At 53.2% G+C, this 21,501-nt stretch overlaps 1 protein-coding gene across 1 annotated transcript; it reads right to left on the bottom strand.

The window, feature by feature from the left end:
• Positions 1-3,075: 3,075 nt before the first annotated feature.
• Col1a1 (collagen, type I, alpha 1) lies at positions 3,076-19,894 on the bottom strand. Its single transcript, NM_007742.4, has 51 exons — positions 19,674-19,894; positions 18,014-18,208; positions 17,860-17,891; positions 17,705-17,740; positions 17,513-17,614; positions 16,659-16,727; positions 16,377-16,421; positions 16,161-16,214; positions 15,947-16,000; positions 15,520-15,573; positions 15,347-15,400; positions 14,963-15,016; positions 14,837-14,881; positions 14,685-14,738; positions 14,527-14,571; positions 14,337-14,390; positions 14,004-14,102; positions 13,870-13,914; positions 13,678-13,776; positions 13,505-13,558; positions 13,216-13,323; positions 13,059-13,112; positions 12,677-12,775; positions 12,475-12,528; positions 12,287-12,385; positions 11,710-11,763; positions 11,467-11,520; positions 11,313-11,366; positions 11,151-11,204; positions 10,706-10,750; positions 10,520-10,618; positions 10,200-10,307; positions 9,736-9,843; positions 9,491-9,544; positions 9,289-9,342; positions 8,937-9,044; positions 8,795-8,848; positions 8,631-8,684; positions 8,339-8,500; positions 8,128-8,235; positions 7,679-7,786; positions 7,522-7,575; positions 7,305-7,412; positions 6,884-6,937; positions 6,655-6,762; positions 6,345-6,398; positions 5,914-6,021; positions 5,545-5,827; positions 5,219-5,409; positions 4,775-5,017; positions 3,076-4,645 (listed from the first exon to the last, which is right to left on the bottom strand). The coding sequence occupies exons 1-51, from the start codon at positions 19,747-19,749 to the stop codon at positions 4,499-4,501; spliced, it is 4,362 nt and encodes a 1,453-aa protein (NP_031768.2). The 5' UTR covers positions 19,750-19,894; the 3' UTR covers positions 3,076-4,498.
• Between the last annotated feature and the right edge of the window lie 1,607 nt (positions 19,895-21,501).

Below are 21,501 nucleotides of genomic sequence, written 5' to 3'. Positions count from 1 at the left end.
CCTGGTTTTCCCAAGTGTCTCTCTGCTCAGCTTTAACCCATCAGCCTGCACGGATAAACTTGTAAGACTTGTATGTCCAGAGGCTGTGATCTCCCACCTATGCCACACCAAACCGGAAGGGGCCTGTGGACATAGATGTCTTTGCTTACAGGTAAGTGGGCACAGAAAGAGACACATTCACTCAGGTCCCCACTGTGACACCCACACGGGGCCACCCACAGCTCCCATTCACTCCCTCACGTTACCACCCAGGCCTTCCTGTGCCTTAATGAGTGCCTCCCCTCATGGGTGGGTACTCCCCTTGTCCTCCCTCACACCGCTAAGGTCCCCAAGCTCCAGCTAGAAGCCTTTCCTCTCCGGTCACATGCAACTCTCTGTCTATGGGAGTTTTGGAGACAGCTAGAAACAGAAACAGGATTGAAAAGCTGAATAAAGGGGAAAACCCACCATCTTTAGGTTACAGCAAATCCATCCAGGAGATGACCATGCTCCAGGTCCCTCCCCAAAGGGACTTGGATTCCAAAAGGACAGCAAGAGAGAGAAAAAAAGTCAAAATGAAGTCTTCTTTCCCTGTAGATTTTCCACTTGGATTTCACTGAAGTATCAGCTCCAAGAGACTACTCTTCCCCACAAAAAACGAAGGTGACTGTCATAGAGCAGAGCTGGGAGTAGGTGCTGTGTTAGCACACAGGGGACAGTGAGGGTCTTGGAAACAGGGCCTGGCATCTGTATTTAAGGCAGCAATGATGTCAGCGGAAAGGAGGGCTTGGGTTCAGAGTGTGATACAATGATCTCTTTGTTGTCTCCGTCCCTGTTCTATACACACATTTAGAGCACATACCAGCCCATGCCACGTGACAGCCGCTGCGGGGTGCTGCAAACAAGGCCTATCACAAGGTGCACATGCCCTTGTGTATATCCACGTGTGTACATGTATGTATATGTATAGATTTTCAGGCGCACAGTGAGAAGTTATTCGCTCCTTTGTCTGGAGTTCTGTTTCCTTCAGCCCATTTGTAGCTATTAATTAATTAATTAATTAATTAATGATTGCAGTAGTACAAGTTAGGACTACTGTCCTTTATCACGGGGAGACACATTTCAAGTGCTTGACTACCTGTCACGCCAGGAAGCTGTCATTTGCTCCCTTTCTTGGCTAGTTTGTTTGTTCTTCCTCTCACCTTCACCCTCACCTTTCCACAGCTCTGTACTTATATCCTCCGGAGGACCTCTCTCACCATCTTGCCTCTCCCTGGTACCTATGGAGACTGTGCCCAGCCCTGCACAGAATTGTCAGGCCTGAAAAGAACATAGTGGACCATGACCACGGGAGCCTGGTAATAACATACCGGCTAATGGGCTGATGGTGTGTTGGGACCTCAGAGGGCTTGGTTAGGGAAGAGGGGAGGAAACCTGCCCTTGGAGGATGAGGGATTAGTCAGTAGAGAGAGGGGACATTATGCCAGGAATACGGAGGGAAATAAAATGAGAAGGAGGGTTATATGTGTAGAAATTACAGTCACACCCTTTGTCTGGTATGACAGATGGGGGCTCGTGGAGGAGACAGTAAGTTCAGACAAGCGAGCAGTGGCCAGGTACAGCTCGGATGCTGAGTTCAGAAGGATGGACCCTGTGAGGATGGGAGGAGATAGGGTCTAGCCAGGAAGAGTCCCAAGACTGGTGATGCCTGGGAAGAAAGGTTTTACCCAATCAACGTGTCAATCAGTGGGTCTATCAGTACTACAGGAGTTTGGATAATTTGTGTCTGAATAGATCTTTACATTCCCTAACTTCTTTTCCTCTCTAGATAAATTTTCCTTTCACGTTGTCCTCATGCAAAGTGCTAATAATAAATTATTAAAGGCCATCATTAATAGTCTTGGATACTCCGTGACCATATGAACGTGTCCTATGGGTGCCACAGTAGACTGGTAGCACAAGAGAGGGAAGCTACAAATGGCCTGTTCCTTCCTTTCAAATTTGAGACCTGTCTCCCCGAGTGAAAGGGGTCATCTGTGTCCTTATGTCTACTGTCTGGTTCACCCCAGACTTCTGCCTGCTGGATTCTCGGGCCTTCTACTATGTCACCGTCCCCATTCTCTGAGATGTGGGGGACAATTAGTTACCATCCCTCTAGGGCCTCAGGTTCTCAGATGGACAGAGGGAGAGAGGGAAAAGGAAGAAGAAAAAGCAAAAAGTTTTGGGGATAAAGGAAAAGGAAAGAAGGGGGCAGGAAGAAGGGGGGAACAATTCCACGGGCTCCCTGTACCGAGCCAGCATGCTATCGTCCCGGGCACCTCTGTGATGTGGGGTCCTGTCCTTTCTGGTGACACCCCGGAAGTTCCACCACAGCTCTCTAAGATCCCCCGGGGAGAGTTCCTTGAGGGCTGGGCACCTCTCTCTGGTGAGATCAAGGGTGACCCAAGAAATTCTCATCCTCCTTGTGACACCCCAGCATTAGAAGGCCCCTTCTATACTAAATTATGGTTTCTTTGGGCTAGAGGTGGGGAGAGGCCAGCTACCCCTCCATGTGTGACCAAGGAGCAACCTGGTCCTCCATGTCTCAGTCCCTGTTTCTGCTGCTTGAATCCCTTTGAGGGCTCATGAACCTCCCAGGATCCATGGGCAACACCTCCCAGGCCTCAGGTCTGCAGCATGGAGATGTGATGTATTGTTGGGATGGCGGGCCTGAGGTGTGTGTGTGTGTATGTGTGTGTGTGTGTGTGTGTGTGTGTGTGAGAGAGAGAGAGAGAGAGAGAGAGAGAGAGAGAGAGATCTGGGAATGAAGTACGTGCGAGCATGTCCGCAATGCTGTGCACCTGGGATGATTGAACTGGTGAAGCTGGGGATCTGGGGATGCACAAGGAAGACTGGAAAGAGGAAAAGGTAAAAGAGGCAAGAAAAAAGGTCTAAGGCATAAGACAGGCAAGAGAGGAAGGTGGCAATATCTGGATGAGAAGTGAGGGAGAGAGAAAGGGCAGGGGTAGAAGGCAAGTCCCCCATCCCAGAGCCCTGTCCCTGGATCCCCACCTCCCCACGTCCCAGGAAGGAAATTCAGAGGCCACTGCACATGCATTGGGTCATTTCCACATGCTTTATTCCAGCAATCAAAATAATTAAAAACATCTCAAATTATTATACACATACAAAATAGGTACAGAGTCTCTTGTTTCCTCCCAGCCCAGGGGTAAAAACTGTTTTGTGCTTTGGAAAGTGGTGCTCTGAAACCCTGATGCAGGACAGACCAAGAGAGAGGCAGAGGGGAGGGAGCAGCAGCAAGAGGGGAGGGTTTCAGAAGAAAGAGAGAGATCAGATAGGCCCAGGAACTAGAAGAGTGGAGAGAGAGTAGAGAGTGGGCAGGGTGAAGTCCCCGCACTCTCTTCTCCCTTGTTAAATAGCACCTTCAGGAAAAAAAACAAAACAAAACAAAAAAAAACAAAACCAAAAAAAAAAAAAAAAAAAACCCCAACAATTCACACAAGTCCCTATCCATTAAAAAAAAAAAAAAAAAGAATAAAAAATACTTTGAACAAAAGAAACATTTGCTGGTCTAGGGAGCATCTCAGCTTCTATAGCACCAGAAATTCCTTCCCACCCCACCCCTTCACAGAGATGTAGCACCTTTGATACCAAACTGGGCGTGCTGCCACCCTGCCCCCATCCCCGCCCCCACACAGTTGCCCCGGTGACACACAAAGACAAGAACGAGGTAGTCTTTCAGCAACACAATTGCACTGAGGAATAGAACGGTCTCTCCCACCCAGCCTGCACATGCATGTCCGATGTTTCCAGTCTGCTGTGACCCTGCCTGGCTCCAAACCCCTGAGAGGGGCAGGTGGCTGCCCAAAGCACAGGCCCTCCCTGGGGGGGGGGGGAGAGAAAAAAGTGGGGGGTTTGTTGCAGAGGCCATGGAGATGCCAGATGGTTAGGTTCCTTCAACAGTCCAAGAACCCCATGTCCCAGCAGGATTTGAGGGTGCTGGGTAGGGAAGTAGACGGGGTTGAGGGGCTGGTGGGACATTTCAGCATTGCCTTTGTTTGCTGGGCAGACAATGCATTATTTCCTGTGTCTTGGGGGAGACTTAAATTTGGGGAGCAATGGAGGAGAGGCCCCAAGAGGGGGTGGAGAAAGGAGCAGAAAAGGCAGCATTAGGGTATCATAAGCCAAGTGGGCAGGAAGGGACTTATACCCACATAGGTCTTCAAGCAAGAGGACCAAGCTTCCTTTTTTAAAAAGTTATTTATTTATTCTTTTTTTTTTTTTCTTTTTTGGTAAGGTTGAATGCACTTTTGGTTTTTGGTCACGTTCAGTTGGTCAAAGGTAAAAACTAAGTTTGAAAGGTGAATGCAAAGGAAAAAAAATGTTTTCCAAAGTCCATGTGAAATTATCTCCCATATTTTTGGCTTTTGGGGGAAATTGAGTTTGGGTTGTTCGTCTGTTTCCAGGGTTGGGGAAAAGTGGGCTGGGTGGGAGGGAACCAGATTGGGGTGGAGGGAGTTTACACGAAGCAGGCAGGGCCAATGTCTAGTCCGAATTCCTGGTCTGGGGCACCAATGTCCAAGGGAGCCACATCGATGATGGGCAGGCGGGAGGTCTTGGTGGTTTTGTATTCGATGACTGTCTTGCCCCAAGTTCCGGTGTGACTCTGGTGTGAATGAAGACAGCGGGAGAGGGTCATTACCAAGGTAGGAATGAAGTGAGGCTCACTCTGTTCTGCCAGAAGGCTAAACCAGATGCCCAAAGAGACAGGCTGGACCCAGTCTGGGGGACTCACCGTGCAGCCGTCCACAAGGGTGCTGTAGGTGAAGCGACTGTTGCCTTCGCCTCTGAGCTCGATCTCGTTGGATCCCTGGAGGAGCAGGGCCTTCTTGAGGTTGCCAGTCTGCTGGTCCATGTAGGCTACGCTGTTCTTGCAGTGATAGGTGATGTTCTGGGAGGCCTCGGTGGACATTAGGCGCAGGAAGGTCAGCTGGATAGCGACATCGGCGGGGTCGGAGCCCTCGCTTCCGTACTCGAACTGCACGGGCCAGAGAGAGGAGAGAATGAGCGATCACGTGGACCTTCTCGTCCCTGGCTTTCCTACCCAGAACTCCTGTATCCTAGATCTGTATCTGCCCTTCCACTAAGCAGATTAAATCCACTCCAGGACTTCCTGTGCTTTCTGGATAAGAGGCTAACCCATCTCCTGTAGAGTTGCTCTGGGGTTCAGCTCACGTACCGGGAATCCATCGGTCATGCTCTCTCCAAACCAGACGTGCTTCTTTTCCTTGGGGTTCGGGCTGATGTACCAGTTCTTCTGAGGCACAGACGGCTGAGTAGGGAACACACAGGTCTGACCTGTCTCCATGTTGCAGTAGACCTTGATGGCGTCCAGGTTGCAGCCTTGGTTAGGGTCGATCCAGTACTCTCCTGAAGTGGGCAAGGCAAAGCAGTCAGGAGGAGTAGGCAGCCAGCACCATATGGAAAGTGGAATGTATGAAAACATGGGGGAAGCAGCATGGTAGGCTAAAGGGGGGGGGGGAGGTGGCTGGGGTTAATCCTTACCGCTCTTCCAGTCAGAGTGGCACATCTTGAGGTCGCGGCATGTGCGGGCAGGGTTCTTGCGGCTGCCTTCGGGGCTGCGGATGTTCTCAATCTGCTGACTCAGGCTCTTGAGGGTGGTGTCCACCTCAAGGTCACGGTCACGAACCACGTTAGCATCATCGGCCCGGTAGTAGCGGCCACCATCTTGAGACTTCTCTTGAGGTGGCTGAGGCAGGAAGCTGAAGTCATAACCGCCACTGGGAGGTCCAGGAGGGCCAGGGGGTCCAGGAGGGCCGGGGGGACCCTGTGTAGAGGAAGGAGATCAAGGTTTCCAGGTATTCAAGTCTTCTTGGGGGAGGGTCATGAGGCAGAGGATGTGGGGCTACATACAGCAGGGCCGCTGTCACCAGTGCGACCTCGAGGACCAGGGGGACCAATGGGGCCAGGGAGACCGTTGAGTCCGTCTTTGCCAGGAGAACCAGCAGAGCCAGGGGGACCCTAGGGATAGAGAGATGGTTAGAAAAAGTGGCTAGAAACTCAAGGCAGCCCCCAAACTCCGGCTCAGAAGTGTTTCCCCTCCCCCCACTGCTGGCTCCGCCCAGTCTCTGCTTCTGTCTCTCAGAGGGTGCCCTCAACTAGTTCCTATGGCCAGGTTTGCAAGGGGGCACGGGTGGGAAGGTCAAAGGTTCTGTAAGACCAAGCTTCTTTTTCTCCCCACCCCCTGTCTGGTCTCTGAACTCTTCTCTGGAGAACAGAGGGATATCTGAAAGTAACCAAGACAGGGAGGAACCCAGGAAGAAGTAATGGAAGATGCAACTTACCCGGGGGCCTGCAGGACCTGAAGCTCCAGAGGGGCCTTGTTCACCAGGAGAACCCTGAAGAACAGAGAAAAGCAGTTCAGGGGCAATGGGGGTAACATATCCCCTCATTTTAGACCACTCCCACAATCCTTCTTTGAGCCCTCTGTCTGTCTGTCTGTGTCCTGCCCCTCACCCTCACTAGGAAGGAATCAGAATGTCTATCTAGAGTAGACACTGAGGCAAGTGTCCCCCTCCCACCATGTGATCTGCATCAGGGTATGGTGGAAAAGGCCTGATGGCAGCCAGGGCCTGGGAAGTTGAGTATACTCACAGGAGAACCAGGAGGACCCTGGAGACCAGAGAAGCCACGATGACCCTTTATGCCTCTGTCACCTTGTTCGCCTGTCTCACCCTTGTCACCACGGGGGCCTTGGGGTCCCTAAAAGAGAGGAGGGGACAAGACAGGCTGTCAGGTGCAAGTTCACACTGAGTATTGAGTGGGATGGTATTCACCTCTGGGTCAGTGTTCCGAGGGCATGAGGTGGGCATGGGACACTTACAGCAGGGCCACGGGCACCAGCAGGGCCAATGGGACCAGCAGGACCAGCAGGACCCTGGAGAGAAAACAGTGTGTTAGATCTTGACTTGGAAAAGCCAAGGCTGAGGGCTTCAGGGTGAGCCTTCCCCTTGGCTAGACTCCTCCTGACCCACATCTCTTCTGCTGTGGCCACCTCTCCTGATTCCCGATTAAACCTCCCCAGAGCCAGGCTTCATGGGATAAGCTGGGGCAAGCCCCATGCCTTGGGGAAGATGGAGTCCTGCCTAGATGAAGGCTAAGTAATCACTGTTTTTCCCTGGAAGCTAAGGACCCAGACATATCCCAAAACCCTCTTCTTCCCCAGCCTGAGTGAGGTAATTCATCCATTTCGAGGCCTTTGAGCATGTCTGAAGAAGAGGTCTGATCTGAGCTCAGCAACTTACAGTCTCACCACGATCGCCATTCTTGCCAGCGGGACCAACAGGGCCGGGAGCACCGGGAGCACCAGGGGCACCAGGGGGGCCAGCGGGGCCAGTCTCACCACGGTCACCCTGGGAACAGAGGGTAGAGGTCATGGGGTCAGCCTCAGATGAAATGTGCAGTCTGGGGAGGGGCCAGGGCTCACCAGAGTCCAGCCTGATATGTGGCATGATCTCTTACCTTGGCCCCGGGAGCACCATCCCTTCCAGGGGAGCCTTCAGCACCAGGGGATCCCTGTAAAGGGAGGGGGAGAGATGAGTGTCCACTCCAGGGAAGAGGTCAGGCGTAGGACAAGTGGTCCTGCACGGGGACTGGCTAGGAGGTGGGGGCTGCTGACCTCACGTCCAGATTCACCAGGGGGACCAGCCAATCCAGGGGGCCCCATGGGGCCAGGGGGACCGCGTTCACCACTTGATCCAGAAGGACCTTGTTTGCCAGGTTCACCCTAAAGAACAGAGTAAGGCTGGAGGTCAGATGTGGTGGCTCAAGCCATGAGACTTCTTTTGTGTGTTTGTTTAGTTTGGTTTTCAAGACAGGGTTTCTCTGTGTAGCTCTGGCTGTCCTGGCACTCGCTCTGTAGACCAGGCTGGTCTTGAACTCAGGAATTTACCTGCCTCTGCTTCCTTAGTGCTGGGATTAAAGGTGTTCACCACCACCACCTGGGTACCATGAGAGCATTTCTATCACATTTGCTCTCCTTGTCTCCACTGCTGCTACCCTGCCCCTTCTAGTACTCAAGTCCTAAGATGATTCTTCTTGGACACCCCAAGAGGAAAGAACACTCACAGAGGGGCCAGGAAGACCAGGGAAGCCTCTTTCTCCTCTCTGACCGGGAAGACCGACCACACCACGTTGTCCAGCAATACCCTGAGGTCCAGGGGTACCAGGAGAGCCCTGTGGGAGGCAGACAGGGGTGAGAAGGGCTCACAGTAGCACAGGAAACACATACACAACTCTGGAACTCTCCACAATCACAGAGATGTGAGTTAGCACTTACAGCAGGTCCATCAGCACCAGGAGATCCTTTCTCACCAGCAGGACCGGGGGGACCTGGGGGACCAACTTCACCAGGACGTCCAGCAGGGCCAGTCTCACCACGGGGACCTTTGCCCCCTTCTTTGCCAACGGGACCGGGAGGGCCAGGGGGTCCAGCATTTCCCTAGATGGGCACAAGAAGGACTGTCAGAGTCCAGGCTTCCAAAGCATCATAGTGGCAAGCCCCAGCCAGGCCTGCTGTCCTGACAATACATGTCTCACCCCATCCTCATTCCAGAACCACAGATACTCACAGAGGGACCAGGGGGACCGACACGGCCAGCAGCACCAGGGAAGCCAGTAGCACCCTGGTAGGAGAGAACATTGGGTGGTCAGAAGTGAACAGTCACCTGTCACCTGGCCTCATCTCCAGTCTCTGCCTTTGGGGAGTCGCGACAGAGATGCATATGATACTCACAGGGGGACCAGCAGCACCACGAGGACCTTTGGGTCCAGGAGCACCAACGTTACCCTGTAAGACAGTGTCAAGGTATGAGATCCAGGCTAGCCCCAAGTCCAAGGCTATCCAAAGCTTATGGTGCAGAAGACAAGATACTTACAATGGGGCCGGGGGGTCCAGCAGGACCAGCAGGGCCAGGAGGACCAGCATCACCTTTAACACCAGTATCACCAGGTTCACCTTTCGCACCAGGTTGGCCATCAGCACCCTAGGCAGGAGGGAGAATGGAGAGTGGAGGAGTGGAGGAGGCAGCCTGAGAGCAGAGGGCCTCTGGGCTAGAGGAAGGGCCACAGATAGGGACTTGGAGATGCAGAGACACTTGGAGACACCAGTACCTCCCCACCCTTCTCCTCTGACTCAGGGTAACACTTCTGTCCTCATTCAGCCACCCCAAGGTCCCATGCCTCGTGTCTCAGCTAGGGACAGAAAATGAGGAGGGTCTTGATACTCACAGGGGGGCCGGCAAAGCCAGCAGGACCAGGGGGACCAGCCTCACCACGGTCTCCCTAGAAGAAGAAGGAGACGACTTTGGAGAGATGTCTCAACATTAGGGAAGGAGAGGAACGGATAGAGTAAAGGGGTGGGGTTTGCGGTGGGGGCAGAAAGCAGGTAGGGGAGAAGGGATGAACAGAGATCAGGGTCTTCTGTACTTACGGGAGCACCACGGGCTCCGGTGGGACCGGGAGGACCACTGGGACCAGCTTCACCCTATGAGGGAGAGACAGGAACTCTCAACTCTCCTGGGAGATGAACCAATGACACCTTCCCTCCCTCCTGGTCCCTTGAACTTCCTGGGTCACCAGCTTCATATGGCAGGACCTGCCTTCCCTGCAGAGCCCCACCTGAGCTTGCGAAGGAGGTTTTGAGTTAAGAAAGAAGGTGAAGAGGTAGCCACTAACCTTGTCACCAGGGGCACCAGCAGGGCCAGGAGGACCAATGGGACCAGTCAGACCACGGGCACCATCTTTACCAGGAGAACCATCAGCACCTTTGGGACCAGCATCACCCTAAAAACAGGAAAAAAAAAAACCAAAACAACCCCTGAGACTTCCAGATTGGGGCCAAGAGTTGAGCTACAGCATTCTGCAGCTATATCTAAGAGGCCCTCCTTAGCTCTGTCAAGGATGTAAAGTTCTTTCAGGGGTTAAAGGGGCCTACTTGGGGATTCAGGTGGAACCTGGGTTAAGAGGCCCCTGAATTCTACAGAGTGGTAAATAAAGCAACCTCCATCAGGGAGATGCCCCAACTTTCATCCCCATGGTAACACATCAGAAGGGCCTGAGTCACAGGTATTAGATTAACCAGGAAAGCATGAAGATAAATGAGAACCACAAGGGCTCATGGGAAGGGAAGGTTGACTTACTCTGTCACCCTTAGGACCTGGAAGACCAGCTGCACCACGTTCACCAGGCATTCCCTGAAGACCGGGGGCACCCTGGCTACCGGGAGCTCCGGGGGCACCAGTATCACCCTGTTTAGGAAACAAGATTAGTGAGCCCAGAGGTGTCTCAGAGCCATGAGCCCACTTAGGATCCCTTATGTGTGGATCCCAGATCACAGGTTCCAACCAGAGGGACAAACTCACAGACCCGACCTTGTGACTCCTGGGCCCCCACTCTGGTCTTGTCCCCAAGTCCTATGATCTGGGACACAACCGTCATGACCTTTCCACGATGCCCTCACCTTGGCACCATCGTTGCCGGGGGCACCATTGTTTCCTCGGGGACCAGCAGGACCTGGGGGACCTTGTACACCACGTTCACCAGGGAAACCTCTCTCGCCCTAGAAAGGAAGGAAAGGGCACATGATGCTCTGACAGGACCAAGCTTGGGATGTCGTAACGGAAGTGGCACGAGAAGGCTCACTTACTCTTGCGCCAGAGGGTCCAGGGGCACCAAGGTCTCCAGGAACACCCTGAGTGTAGAAAGAGGAACTGCAGTGAATCCAACCTACCCCCACCCCGAGAAAGAACCTCTGCCCCCTCTTCCTAGAAGCTGGACCTCAGGAGCCCACAGGACCACATACTCAGCTTAGAACTGAAATTCCTCATTACAATAGGAAGGCTTGAGGTAAAGCCAGAGTTATTCCAGGAGTGTGTATAGAGAAGTCACCTTGCCTAGAGGCTACCAAGCCAGTGCCAGATCATTTGCAGTGAGTGCCCTCACACATTTGGTATATCCAAAGTCCTCCCTTTGCGTTTAATCCCTATCCCTCTAGCTGGTGATTCCCACCCCCATCAGCTGCAAGCAGTGGGTGGCTGTTTTCTTTGTATTTCTTGCATGCTCCCACCTTCTGTCCTGCTGCTACCTCTTACCTGTTCACCAGGCTTGCCTGCTTCACCAGGAGGACCGGCAGGACCAGGAAGACCCTGTAAGGTGGGAGGTGGAGGGGAGAAGAGGTAGGATTTAGAATCTTTAACAGTTAACAAAGGAGTGTTCTGCACTCTTCCCTGCAAACCTAAGTCATGAAGCCTCACCTGGAATCCAGGGGAGCCAGCGGGACCTTGTTCACCTCTCTCACCAGCAGGACCCTGTGGTAGAGAAGAGGCAGTGGTCATGAATAGTCCAAGGGGAAGGGAAGCAAGGCCCCACCTTTCCTGCTCCCCAAGGCTCGCAGACAGGAATACTTACAGCAGGGCCAGGGGCTCCCTGAGCTCCAGCTTCTCCATCTTTGCCAGCAGGACCCTGTGGGGAGAAGGCAATAAATTCAGTATGGGAGATGAGAGCCGCAGGTAGGGACTGGACCTCTGAGACACAGCAGAGCCCCCTAGTGACTTCCGATGTTGTGACAGTGGCTGCAGACATCCTCCATGGGAGGATGGTGTATGTCACAGGCAGGGGCAGAAAGGTCAGAGACTCCAAAGAGATACTTACAACAGCGCCAGGGGGTCCGGGAAGGCCTCGCTCTCCAGCCTTTCCAGGTTCTCCCTGTGTAGAAAGGGAAGCAAGATTGAGGGTCACAGGTCGAGACTCGTTACAGCCAAGGACCTCTCATTACAGTGAGCATTCCCAAGGGGCTTTCTGTTCAAGAAGACTGCAGGAGGCTGGCAAGCTTCAGGGTCTAGGGAAGGTCTTGCCGGCATCTAATGCTCAGCCTCTCTTCCTGCACCCAAAGCAGTCTCCTGCCCGAGACTCCTTCCTGGTCACCCTTCCCCTTCCCTTCCCCTTGACACACACCTTCACTGACTAATGGCAGTCATCTCAAGGCTCTCCTTACCAGACTTGGGTGTGACTATCACATAAAAAGACCATATTATCTGTGTGTTCAGGGGAGTCTGCCTAGCAATACTTATTTATCAAGGACAGAATGATGGTCATGGAGCCAACCAATGGTCTCTTATTTCACTAATGGGTCCAGAAAGGGTCAGTAAAGGGCCTGAGGTCACACAGAGTGTCAGTCGAGTTAGTATGCCTGTTGCTGGTTCTGTAGTGTTCCTCACTGAATACTCACAGCGGTACCCTTAGGTCCAGGGAATCCCATCACACCAGCCTGGCCACGGGCTCCAGGAGGACCTGCGGGTCCAGGGCGACCATCTTGACCAGCGGGACCCTGAGGATGGGAGGCACAAGAGTTGTGGTAAGGACTAAGGTAGGCACACAGGAGGGTAGGGTGAGGCATGAGAGAACAGGCATACTTACAGGGGGGCCGGTTTTGCCATCAGGACCAGGGCTGCCAGGACTGCCAGTGAGACCCTAGGGTGAAGCAGAAGGCCATGAACGAGGGCAGGAGGAGGGGGATGACAAGGGGAGGAGGGGGATCGGAGTGTGGGAGGGGGGGAGGAGTCTGGAGCACCAGCTGCAGGCTGCTCCAAGTCCCATACAGGACAGAGGATCTTCTCACCTTGGCACCAGGGAGACCAGCTTCACCGGGGCGACCAGCTTCACCAGGAGAACCTTTGGGACCAGCAGGTCCGGGAGCACCACGTTCACCGGAAGGACCCTAAGTGGAGAGAAGTCACAGACGCATCAGGGCCACAGCCTTGGCCTTATTACCACGGGTTTAGCATCCTCTTCATGCTGGGAGAAGGTCTTGGACTTTGAGGTGGATTCGTGGGGATGCCAAAGAGAGGCCAAACAAGAGGAGGAGGGAGACACAGCCGTGGTTGCAAGGCGGCAGGGAGCACAGCTGCGGACATGAGCGTAGGTGGATGTCAACCGTACTGTCAGGGAAGTGACGTCGGGCAGCTGGGGGAGTCAGCTTCTCTGCCAGGAAGAGAGATTACCTTGGGGCCAGCAACACCATCAGCACCAGGGAAACCACGGCTACCAGGTCCACCCTGCAGGGAGAAGGAAAAAAGGCCAGTGAGCCTATTACCATCACAGCACTGGGCAAGCACTAAGAGCAAATGAGGAGAGACACAGGGGACAGGGGACACTTACACGCTCGCCAGGAGGTCCAGGCAGTCCGGAAGGTCCAGGCTCACCACGGGCTCCTCGTTTTCCTTCTTCTCCGGCAGGGCCTGGGGGACCTTGAACTCCAGTAGCACCCTGGAGTGGGCAGAGAGGGAGTAGCCTTGGTGAGGGAGTACAAGCCCAGGAGCCTATGATGCTGGCCTCTAGTAATAGGACTTCTGGGTATGAGGAGGGGGCTCCCTTCCTCCCTGGAGCTCCCCGTTGAGGCTTCCTGACCCTGGGGGCAGAGGGGGAGAAGGGGTGATGTGTGACTTACGGGTTCTCCTTTGGCACCAGTGTCTCCTTTGTTGCCAGGAGCACCAGGTTCACCCTGTGTAGGGAGAGAAAGAGGGTAAGTTGCTCTGTTGGCTCGCAAGTGTATGTTTCTCCAGAAGGGGGCACCCTGGAGCTCATGAACAAGCGAGGCAGAAGGGAGAGTCTTATACTTACACTGTTACCCTTGGGACCTGGAGGGCCGCTGGGGCCCTGGGGTCCAGAGGGGCCTCGGGCACCAGGGAAGCCAGGAGCACCAGCAATACCAGGAGCACCCTGCAGGAGTCAGGACAGACATTTTAGCCCAAGGGTGGAGGGCATGGGGCAGGTGGCAGGTGGCTCATGGGAGGAGGGCTGCTAGAGACTTACATTGGCACCTTTAGCGCCAGGTTGTCCATCAGCACCAGGGTTTCCCTGTCACATAGAGAAAGGAGGGTGAGTGAAAGCCTAGAACTGTGAAGTTGGCGGGTAGCACAGGGGTCAGCAGCAGGAAGGACACTCACAGCAGGGCCGGCAGCACCAGCAGGGCCAGGGGGTCCGGGCTCACCACGCACACCCTGGGGACCTTCAGAGCCTCTAGCTCCTTGGGGACCAGCTTCACCCTAGATCGGAGGAAAGGACAAATCAGATTGGGGCAGCCAGCATTACTTCTGTATGTCAGGTGTTGGAGGGCGGGGGAGCAAGGACGAGGACTTTGAGAGCTAGGAAGGGGACACCAGGATTGAGTCCAGGATTGTAGAGTGTGCTTCATTCTTGCCACCCTGGGCTTCTCTGATCTGGGTGATGCCTAGCCCATTGCCTATGACAATCATGTTCAAAGAAAGAACGTGCCTCACCTTAGCACCAACTGCACCAGGGAAGCCAGGAGGGCCAGTGGGGCCGGTGGGACCCTGTGGATGAAATGGAAGTTTAGCTACAAGGTGGAGGAGACTAAGAGCTTCTAAGTTTCAAAAGTTGATGTCAGCCCCAAGAGCTGACCCTGAGGTCTCACCCTACTCCCATACTCAAAGTCAAGGCCATACTTACAGGGGGTCCAGCAGCACCAACAGCACCATCGTTACCGCGAGCACCCTGTAAGAGAGAGGGGAAGCCCAATTATGTCCCCTGAGCAGTGGCCAGTACCCTTAGTCCCCAGGGAACTGCAACCAGAGCCCGGGGCATCCAAGGGGGGCAGGAGTACTTACAGCAGTGCCAGGAGGTCCAGGGCGACCTCTCTCACCGGGCAGACCTCGGGGACCCTAAAAACGAAACCAAGGGAGGTCGAATGAGATGGAGACACCCTCTTCTGCAGCCTCCCTCTTGGAGCGCCCCCTGTCACTCAAGCTGGCCTACTTACCATCTGGCCAGGAGCTCCGTTTTCACCAGGACTGCCGGGCTCTCCCTAGGAACAGAGAACAGAGTGAAGCATTCATAGTAGGACTGTTGGGCACAGGTCATTCAGGACCTCTCATCAGTATCTTACCTTAGGACCAGCAGGACCAGCATCTCCTTTGGCACCATCCAAACCACTGAAGCCCTTAATGGGGGGGAAAAGAGATGAAGTAAGACCCCTGTTGGGGGAGTATACCACTTTGACACCCACATGGATTTGACAATAATTTTTGGAAGATCTCCAGCCATCTCTCTGTCTCTGAGCTAAAGTAGATCCCAATTCACCTATCATCCAGCCAGTCTCTTTATTGGGACTTCTTCCCCCACAAAAGGAAGTCCTTTCAGATGTCTAACCTATGACCTTTGAGATATCTCTAGCTACCATCTAACATGATTCACAACAGGATCTCTTAGGGAAGGGGAGAGAATGGTGACTTGGGGCTTTGGGAGCTTCAGTGACTCCAAAGAGACTTACTCGGTGTCCCTTCATTCCAGGGAGGCCAGCTGTTCCAGGCAATCCACGAGCACCCTGGAGAGAAAGGCAAATGAGGACTTGGAAGGGTGTCAGAAGGAAGGGCTCTGTGACTATTGCTCCTAAATGTATCCCCAGTGCAGTAAGCCCTGGGCCCACCCTCACATCCTGCTCACCTGAGGTCCAGGAGGTCCACGCTCACCAGGACGGCCGGGCTTGCCAGCTTCCCCCTACAGAGAGAGAAAAGCCCATTATGGCAATGCTCCTCTATCCCCCATTGAAGGGTGGATTCAGTTTAAGGGACCAAATCTAACTTCTAACCTAAAACTCAGTTTATATCTACAGTGGTGTATTCATTTCCACATCTGCTCACCCAGAACTCTTAAACCTGGATTACTCCAAGGGATGGAGATGGATGGGGGTGAGGATGCAAGTGGGGATGGAGGCTGCCTCACTAAAACATTCTATTCAGTGGAAAGATGACTGCCAAGGGTCATCTTGACTTCTCCTGGTTATTGGTGCTGAGACCCTGCTGGGAAGATTTCAGGACCCACATAGAGAAGGCCACAGGATTTGATAGTGTCTTTCCCCAGGGGTACTTACATCATCTCCATTCTTGCCAGGAGGGCCAGGGGGACCTCGGGGACCCATTGGACCCTAGAGGGGACAGGAGAAGCATTTAGAACTCTTAGATGAGAGACAATAAGGAGGAAGACTGGAGCGAGGAGGTGACAAGCTACCCCTCTCTCAGTACAGGTGACTTTCCATAGGAGAATTTGTGGAGATGGAGGTGTGTCGGCATGGAGGACTAACTTACTGAACCGCCAGGCTCGCCAGGTTCACCAGGGGGGCCTTGGAAACCTTGTGGACCCTGAAGAACACGAGAGAAGGATAGGCTCAGAAAGGCAGGTTCCTCCCGGGCTGTCTCCCTCTTACAAGAGATGTCTACCAGCCTTCTGCCCTCATCCCCATCTCCCCCACCCCCGCAACAGTACATGCCCAAAATGATCCATGAAGACCCTTAGATACGTACAGGTGCACCAGGGGGGCCAGGGAGACCACGAGGACCAGAAGGACCCTACAGAAGGAAAAAGAGGGGCTTTTGATATCTGTGAATAAAGGCAGTATGGCAGAAATCTGTTTCTACCTCTTCCTGTGGGGATCACTGTCTGACTTGCATCTACTGTAGATCTCAAGTCCCTAAGGTGGCCTTTACCTCCCAAGCTATCTGTACCACCCCCTTGCAGGACATCATTGGCCTTTCTCTTCGGGATGCCTATCCTCTGTGTGGTCACTGCTCCCCCTGGTGGCTCACCATGGGGCCAGGCACGGAAACTCCAGCTGATTTTTCATCATAGCCATAGGACATCTGGGAAGCAAAGTTCTAGAAAAACAAGAGAGAATGTGTGAGAAATTGGACTCTGGATGGTAAATTGAAAGCCAGGAGGCATTAGCAGTAATGGGACAAACGGATGTAGGCTTCCGGAAGTAATTAACTCAGGGAGACAGCAATATAGCCTGTAAGATATTCCTGTACCAGACACCTCGACTGAATTTAATCTAACCAGACAATCCCAAACTACAGAAGAACCTATAAAATAACACCCTCTGCCCAACAGCCAGACTCTTCAAAACCTTCCCAAGTCAAGGATGACATAGAGTCTCAGAAACAGTCTACATTTGTGGGAACCAAAGGAATGAGACAATGGAATGCAATTGGCGGTCTTAGACAGGAAGGGGGCGGGAGAAATGCTATAAAGAACATTTTGGGAGGCATTGGTGAAATCTGCAAATGAGATTGCATATCAGGCAATATTAATCAGGCTAGATCAACATTAAATTTGGTGCTATGGTTCCATAGAATGCCCTTGCTCTTAGGAAATGCACTTAAGATCGTAAGTCACGGGCACGTTCTTGGCAACTTATGTCTCAAATGGTCCAGGACATACAGCGACATAGAGAACTGGGTGCCCAGAAAGTGGCAAAGCGGTTGTGTTGAAGAGTGTATAGAAGTTCTATTCTATTCTATTTTCTGTAAGTTTATAATTATTTTAAAATAGAAAACTATGTCTGACAAAACCAAAGCAAAGAAAAACAAACAAACAGACAGACAAACAAACAAACAAAACGGGAAGTCACACCCCTCTGGGGTCTCCAAGATCTACTTACTCCTCCAAGGCCAGGGGGTCCGGGGGGCCCAGGGGGACCAGGAGGACCAGGAAGTCCAGGCTGTCCAGGGATGCCATCTCGTCCAGGGGGGCCAACGGGTCCCTGCACCAAGAGACGGAGGGGGCTGCTATGAGCACAAATCAGAGCCACGCCCCCTCCAGTTTCCCAGCTCATTTAGAATACGATGCTTACCCTTGGGCCTTGGGGGCCAGGGTCTCCCTTGGGTCCCTGTGGGGTTGAGGATGAAGAAACAAAAGGCCGTTAAGAGAAGCAAAGAAAACTGCAGTTTATTGGAGGACAGTGGGGGTCGTGGACGGGTGGGAGGAAAGTAGGGAGCAGATTATTACCTCGACTCCTACATCTTCTGAGTTTGGTGATACTGGGGAGAAAAACGTTCAGTTAGAAGTAAATTTACTAAGGTACCTGGGGGTGTTATAGGCTTTCAAGACATAGGCGAGGGAGGGACTCCAACCTCCCTTAACCCTAGGACCAGAACCGTACCGTATTCTTCCGGGCAGAAAGCACAGCACTCGCCCTCCCGTCTTTGGGGGTTGGGACAGTCCAGTTCTTCATTGCATTGCACGTCATCGCACACAGCCGTGCCATTGTGGCAGATACAGATCAAGCATACCTCGGGTTTCCACGTCTCACCATTGGGGACCCTTAGGCCATTGTGTATGCAGCTGACTTCAGGGACTGAGCAAATGGGAAGAGACACAGGATGTGTGCGGGTCAGAGACCTTACCCCGGAGCACCAGGGATCCCAGCCTTACTCACTCTTTGCCCTGTCTAAGAGGCGCACGGAGACTTCCCACTTCCTGAATCTTTCCCCCCACTCCCTATATTCTTCCCTCAAATCCTTAAATGCAGGTCTGCTCCATATCGGCGACGTTCAGTGACAGCACCAGGGCGCCTGGCCAGGACTATAACGTCCCAGTTCTCAGGAATTTAAACAAAGCTCTAGACTGGGGTTTCTTCCAAACAACTTCAGCCCACGCGCGCGGGAACCAAATGAAATAAAAAAGCCTGCTGAAGGAGAGTAGGAGGGCTCCTACGCAGTAGGTGGGGGCTCGTGGGACGTGGTTTGCGCGGAGACAGGAGGCGGGGGTGGGAGGAGAGAAGGGGAAATTCAGCCCTGGTCCCACCTCCTTTCCCGGGGCAGGTGGGGCGGAATGGGCGGGGCTACAATGTGGAGGGGCTGATTTCAGTGGAGCCCTGTCCAGTGTAGTAAAATGTATCCCTAAAGTTAGATACATCCCAATTTCCAGCTCCCAGGAATCTTGAAAACTTGCTAACTAGACAAGCCGGGTCCTTCAAAGCCAGTAGTGCTTTGGAATCTCCTTAGCCAAAGAAGTCAAGTCTACAAATAGTAATGATGAGTTAACCACGCCCACCGCTCCAGGACCTGATCAAGGCAACCACTAGGTGGCGGGCAAAACTAAGCAATGCAGGGGCGGACCGACTTTTACTCGGCCTGGGTCACTTCTTTCAAAGACCAGAGCTACCCCATCCATCCCTGCTTTTATTTTCCTAGTCTGGAGATGAGGGTCCGCAATAACCCAGGTTTTCCTTCTCAGCCTGTGCGCTGTAAAGTGCTGTACCAGGACTCGTAGTGCTCTCGGCTGGCCAGCAGGAGGCACAGGGACCGCGCCCAGTCAAGTCCTAGCCAAACTTTCTCATCCAGCAACCCGCCCTCTCCGTGCGTCCCCTCCCCCCCCCCCGAGAGCCCAGCACCCCGGAGGCCCCAGCAACACTGTCTAGCCTGCAGAGAGGGCAAACAATCTTTCCTTATGAATCATCCCGCAGCCTTTTTGATAGCTTTTACATCTTGAGCTCCGAATCTCTATTCCAGAGGCCTTATTTCATTTTCGACGTACTCTGCCCCAACCCGTGTCCAGATTCCCACTTTTCCTGTTGTGCTACAGATGGGTGCTTGAAATTTCTTCCTGGGCCATCTCATGCAAGGCTCCACTTCTGAGAACTGCTCCCCCTCATCTGCTCAACAGGGTGACCTCTCTCATCCCGTTTCCTCTCCATCACCGTCCCATCCCTGCCTCTGGAGCAGCCCTGCACCTCCATTTAAGTCTTATCTGCTAGGACCCCTCTATACAGAACGCAATACCAAGAAGCTGTAGTAAACTCCCCAGAGTTTGGAACTTACTGTCTTCTTGGCCATGCGTCAGGAGGGCAGTGGCCCCTAAGAGGAGCAGGAGCCGGAGGTCCACAAAGCTGAACATGTCTAGACCCTAGACATGTAGACTCTTTGCGGCTGGGGTGGGGGGTTAGCTTCGGCTCATGCGTGGCCTCACTCCGCGTGCCTCCTGCTCCGTCCCGAGGAGAAACTCCCGTCTGCTCCGACGACTGGCCTGGGCCCCTTTTATACCATCTTGATGGAGAGCTGGGAGGAACCCTGCCTCTCGGAGAGGGGGAGCCAGCAGCCCGGCCCCCAGCCAATCAGAACTGCCTGGCCCGGCCCCCAATTTGGAACGAAGAGGGGGGAGGAGGGAAAGGAAGGGAAAGGAGTCCACCCAGCGCCCCCCCTCCCGCAACTCTGCCGCCCTTGCCCCCCAGATCTACATGGGCCAGAGGTGCTGTCACTGGAGTGTGGCTGGGCCCTCAGTATACTGAGTGTGGGTAGAGAATACCCCTTGTACTTTCTTTCTGGGACTTCAAATCAGAAGGATGTAGAACTGAGAATCTGAGTTGGGAAACACTACAAAGGGATCAGTGTCAGGAATAATTGGGAAAAGGTCCTCCTGGCCATGCCTAGTAATCTTTCAGGCATCCTGGGGAAGAACTAAGGAATAAGTTAGATTAATCTGATTAGAACCTATCAGCTAAGCAGATGTGCCTGTTGGAGGGAGGGGATCACCTCATGGTGTGGACCCAGGAATGGAGGGTAGGAATATTTGTGAACAGTTATACATCTCTTCACAGATACTAAGAGTCAGATATGTGGTGGTTTGAAAGGAAGGGGGTGCCTATCTGTTCTGCCATGCCAGACACACCTTTCTAATAAATAACAGCTCTGAGGCTGAGGCTTGGGGAGACCTTTGACATCCTTGTCCTTCCAGAAGAATGCTTATGCATTAAGTGATGAGCAGCAGTGTGGGCAGGGGGCTTTCTGGGTCCTCAAAGCTGGGGCCTGGGGCATGTTGTATAAATTCTTCTCTGACCTCCTCCATCCCAGCACTGGGATGTGAGTTTGTTGCAGGAAGCCTGTGACCAGGGATGTTTTAGAAAAAGGTCTTGTGTCAGCTGTGGCCACAGCCAGAGATTTGTTAGAGGCCCTCTTATGTAGCAATATCAATGCAGAATGAACAGGTAGAAGGTACTTGGCCATAGAGGGGTGTTCTCAAAGCTACAGAGAGCCCTCTTTTCTAATTGTACTTGGATGTGGTCTGGGGACACCTAGGTGAACTCAGTGTGTGGCAGAAACTTGTGTTTGGTAGCTGAGGGACTTTATTTAATGGTTTCTTCCCATGTCCTCACTTCTTTGCTGAAAATCTTGGCCATTGCTCCCCACCTCTGCCGTCAGGAAAGGGTCATCTGTAGTCCCCCAAGAACAGCAGCTTATATTTAAAGTTGTCGCTAAAAGACAGTGTCCGTTCTTCCCCGGTGCTCCCTGCACCCTGCAAAGGTGCTCTGTCCAATCTGCTTAGGAACTTCATCTTGTCAAACTGTGTGGGTGGTGTGGGAAGGCACTGGGGTCTCCTTGCAGGGCCCATAGACATCCTGTATCACTTCCCCCACCGGCTTCTTTAGAGCTGTAAACGTGGAAGCAGGGAGTCCCGCCTCCTCCAAACCATCCAAGATTCCATTGCTCCCCCCCCCCCCTTCACGCCCTCCCTGAGCTAGTTTTGTGCAACGAAGGCAAAGGGAAAAAAAAAAAAGACCAAGGGAACAGAAGGGGAGGGAGCCACGTCGCTGGCCGTGGGCAGCTAGGCCGAGCAGTGCGGGTGGGGTGGCGGAGGGAGACTGCAGGGGCT

Source organism: Mus musculus, chromosome 11 (assembly GCF_000001635.26).
Source record: "Mus musculus strain C57BL/6J chromosome 11, GRCm38.p6 C57BL/6J".
NCBI lineage: Eukaryota > Metazoa > Chordata > Mammalia > Rodentia > Muridae > Mus > Mus musculus.
This window is presented reverse-complemented; position numbering and strand designations above follow the sequence as displayed.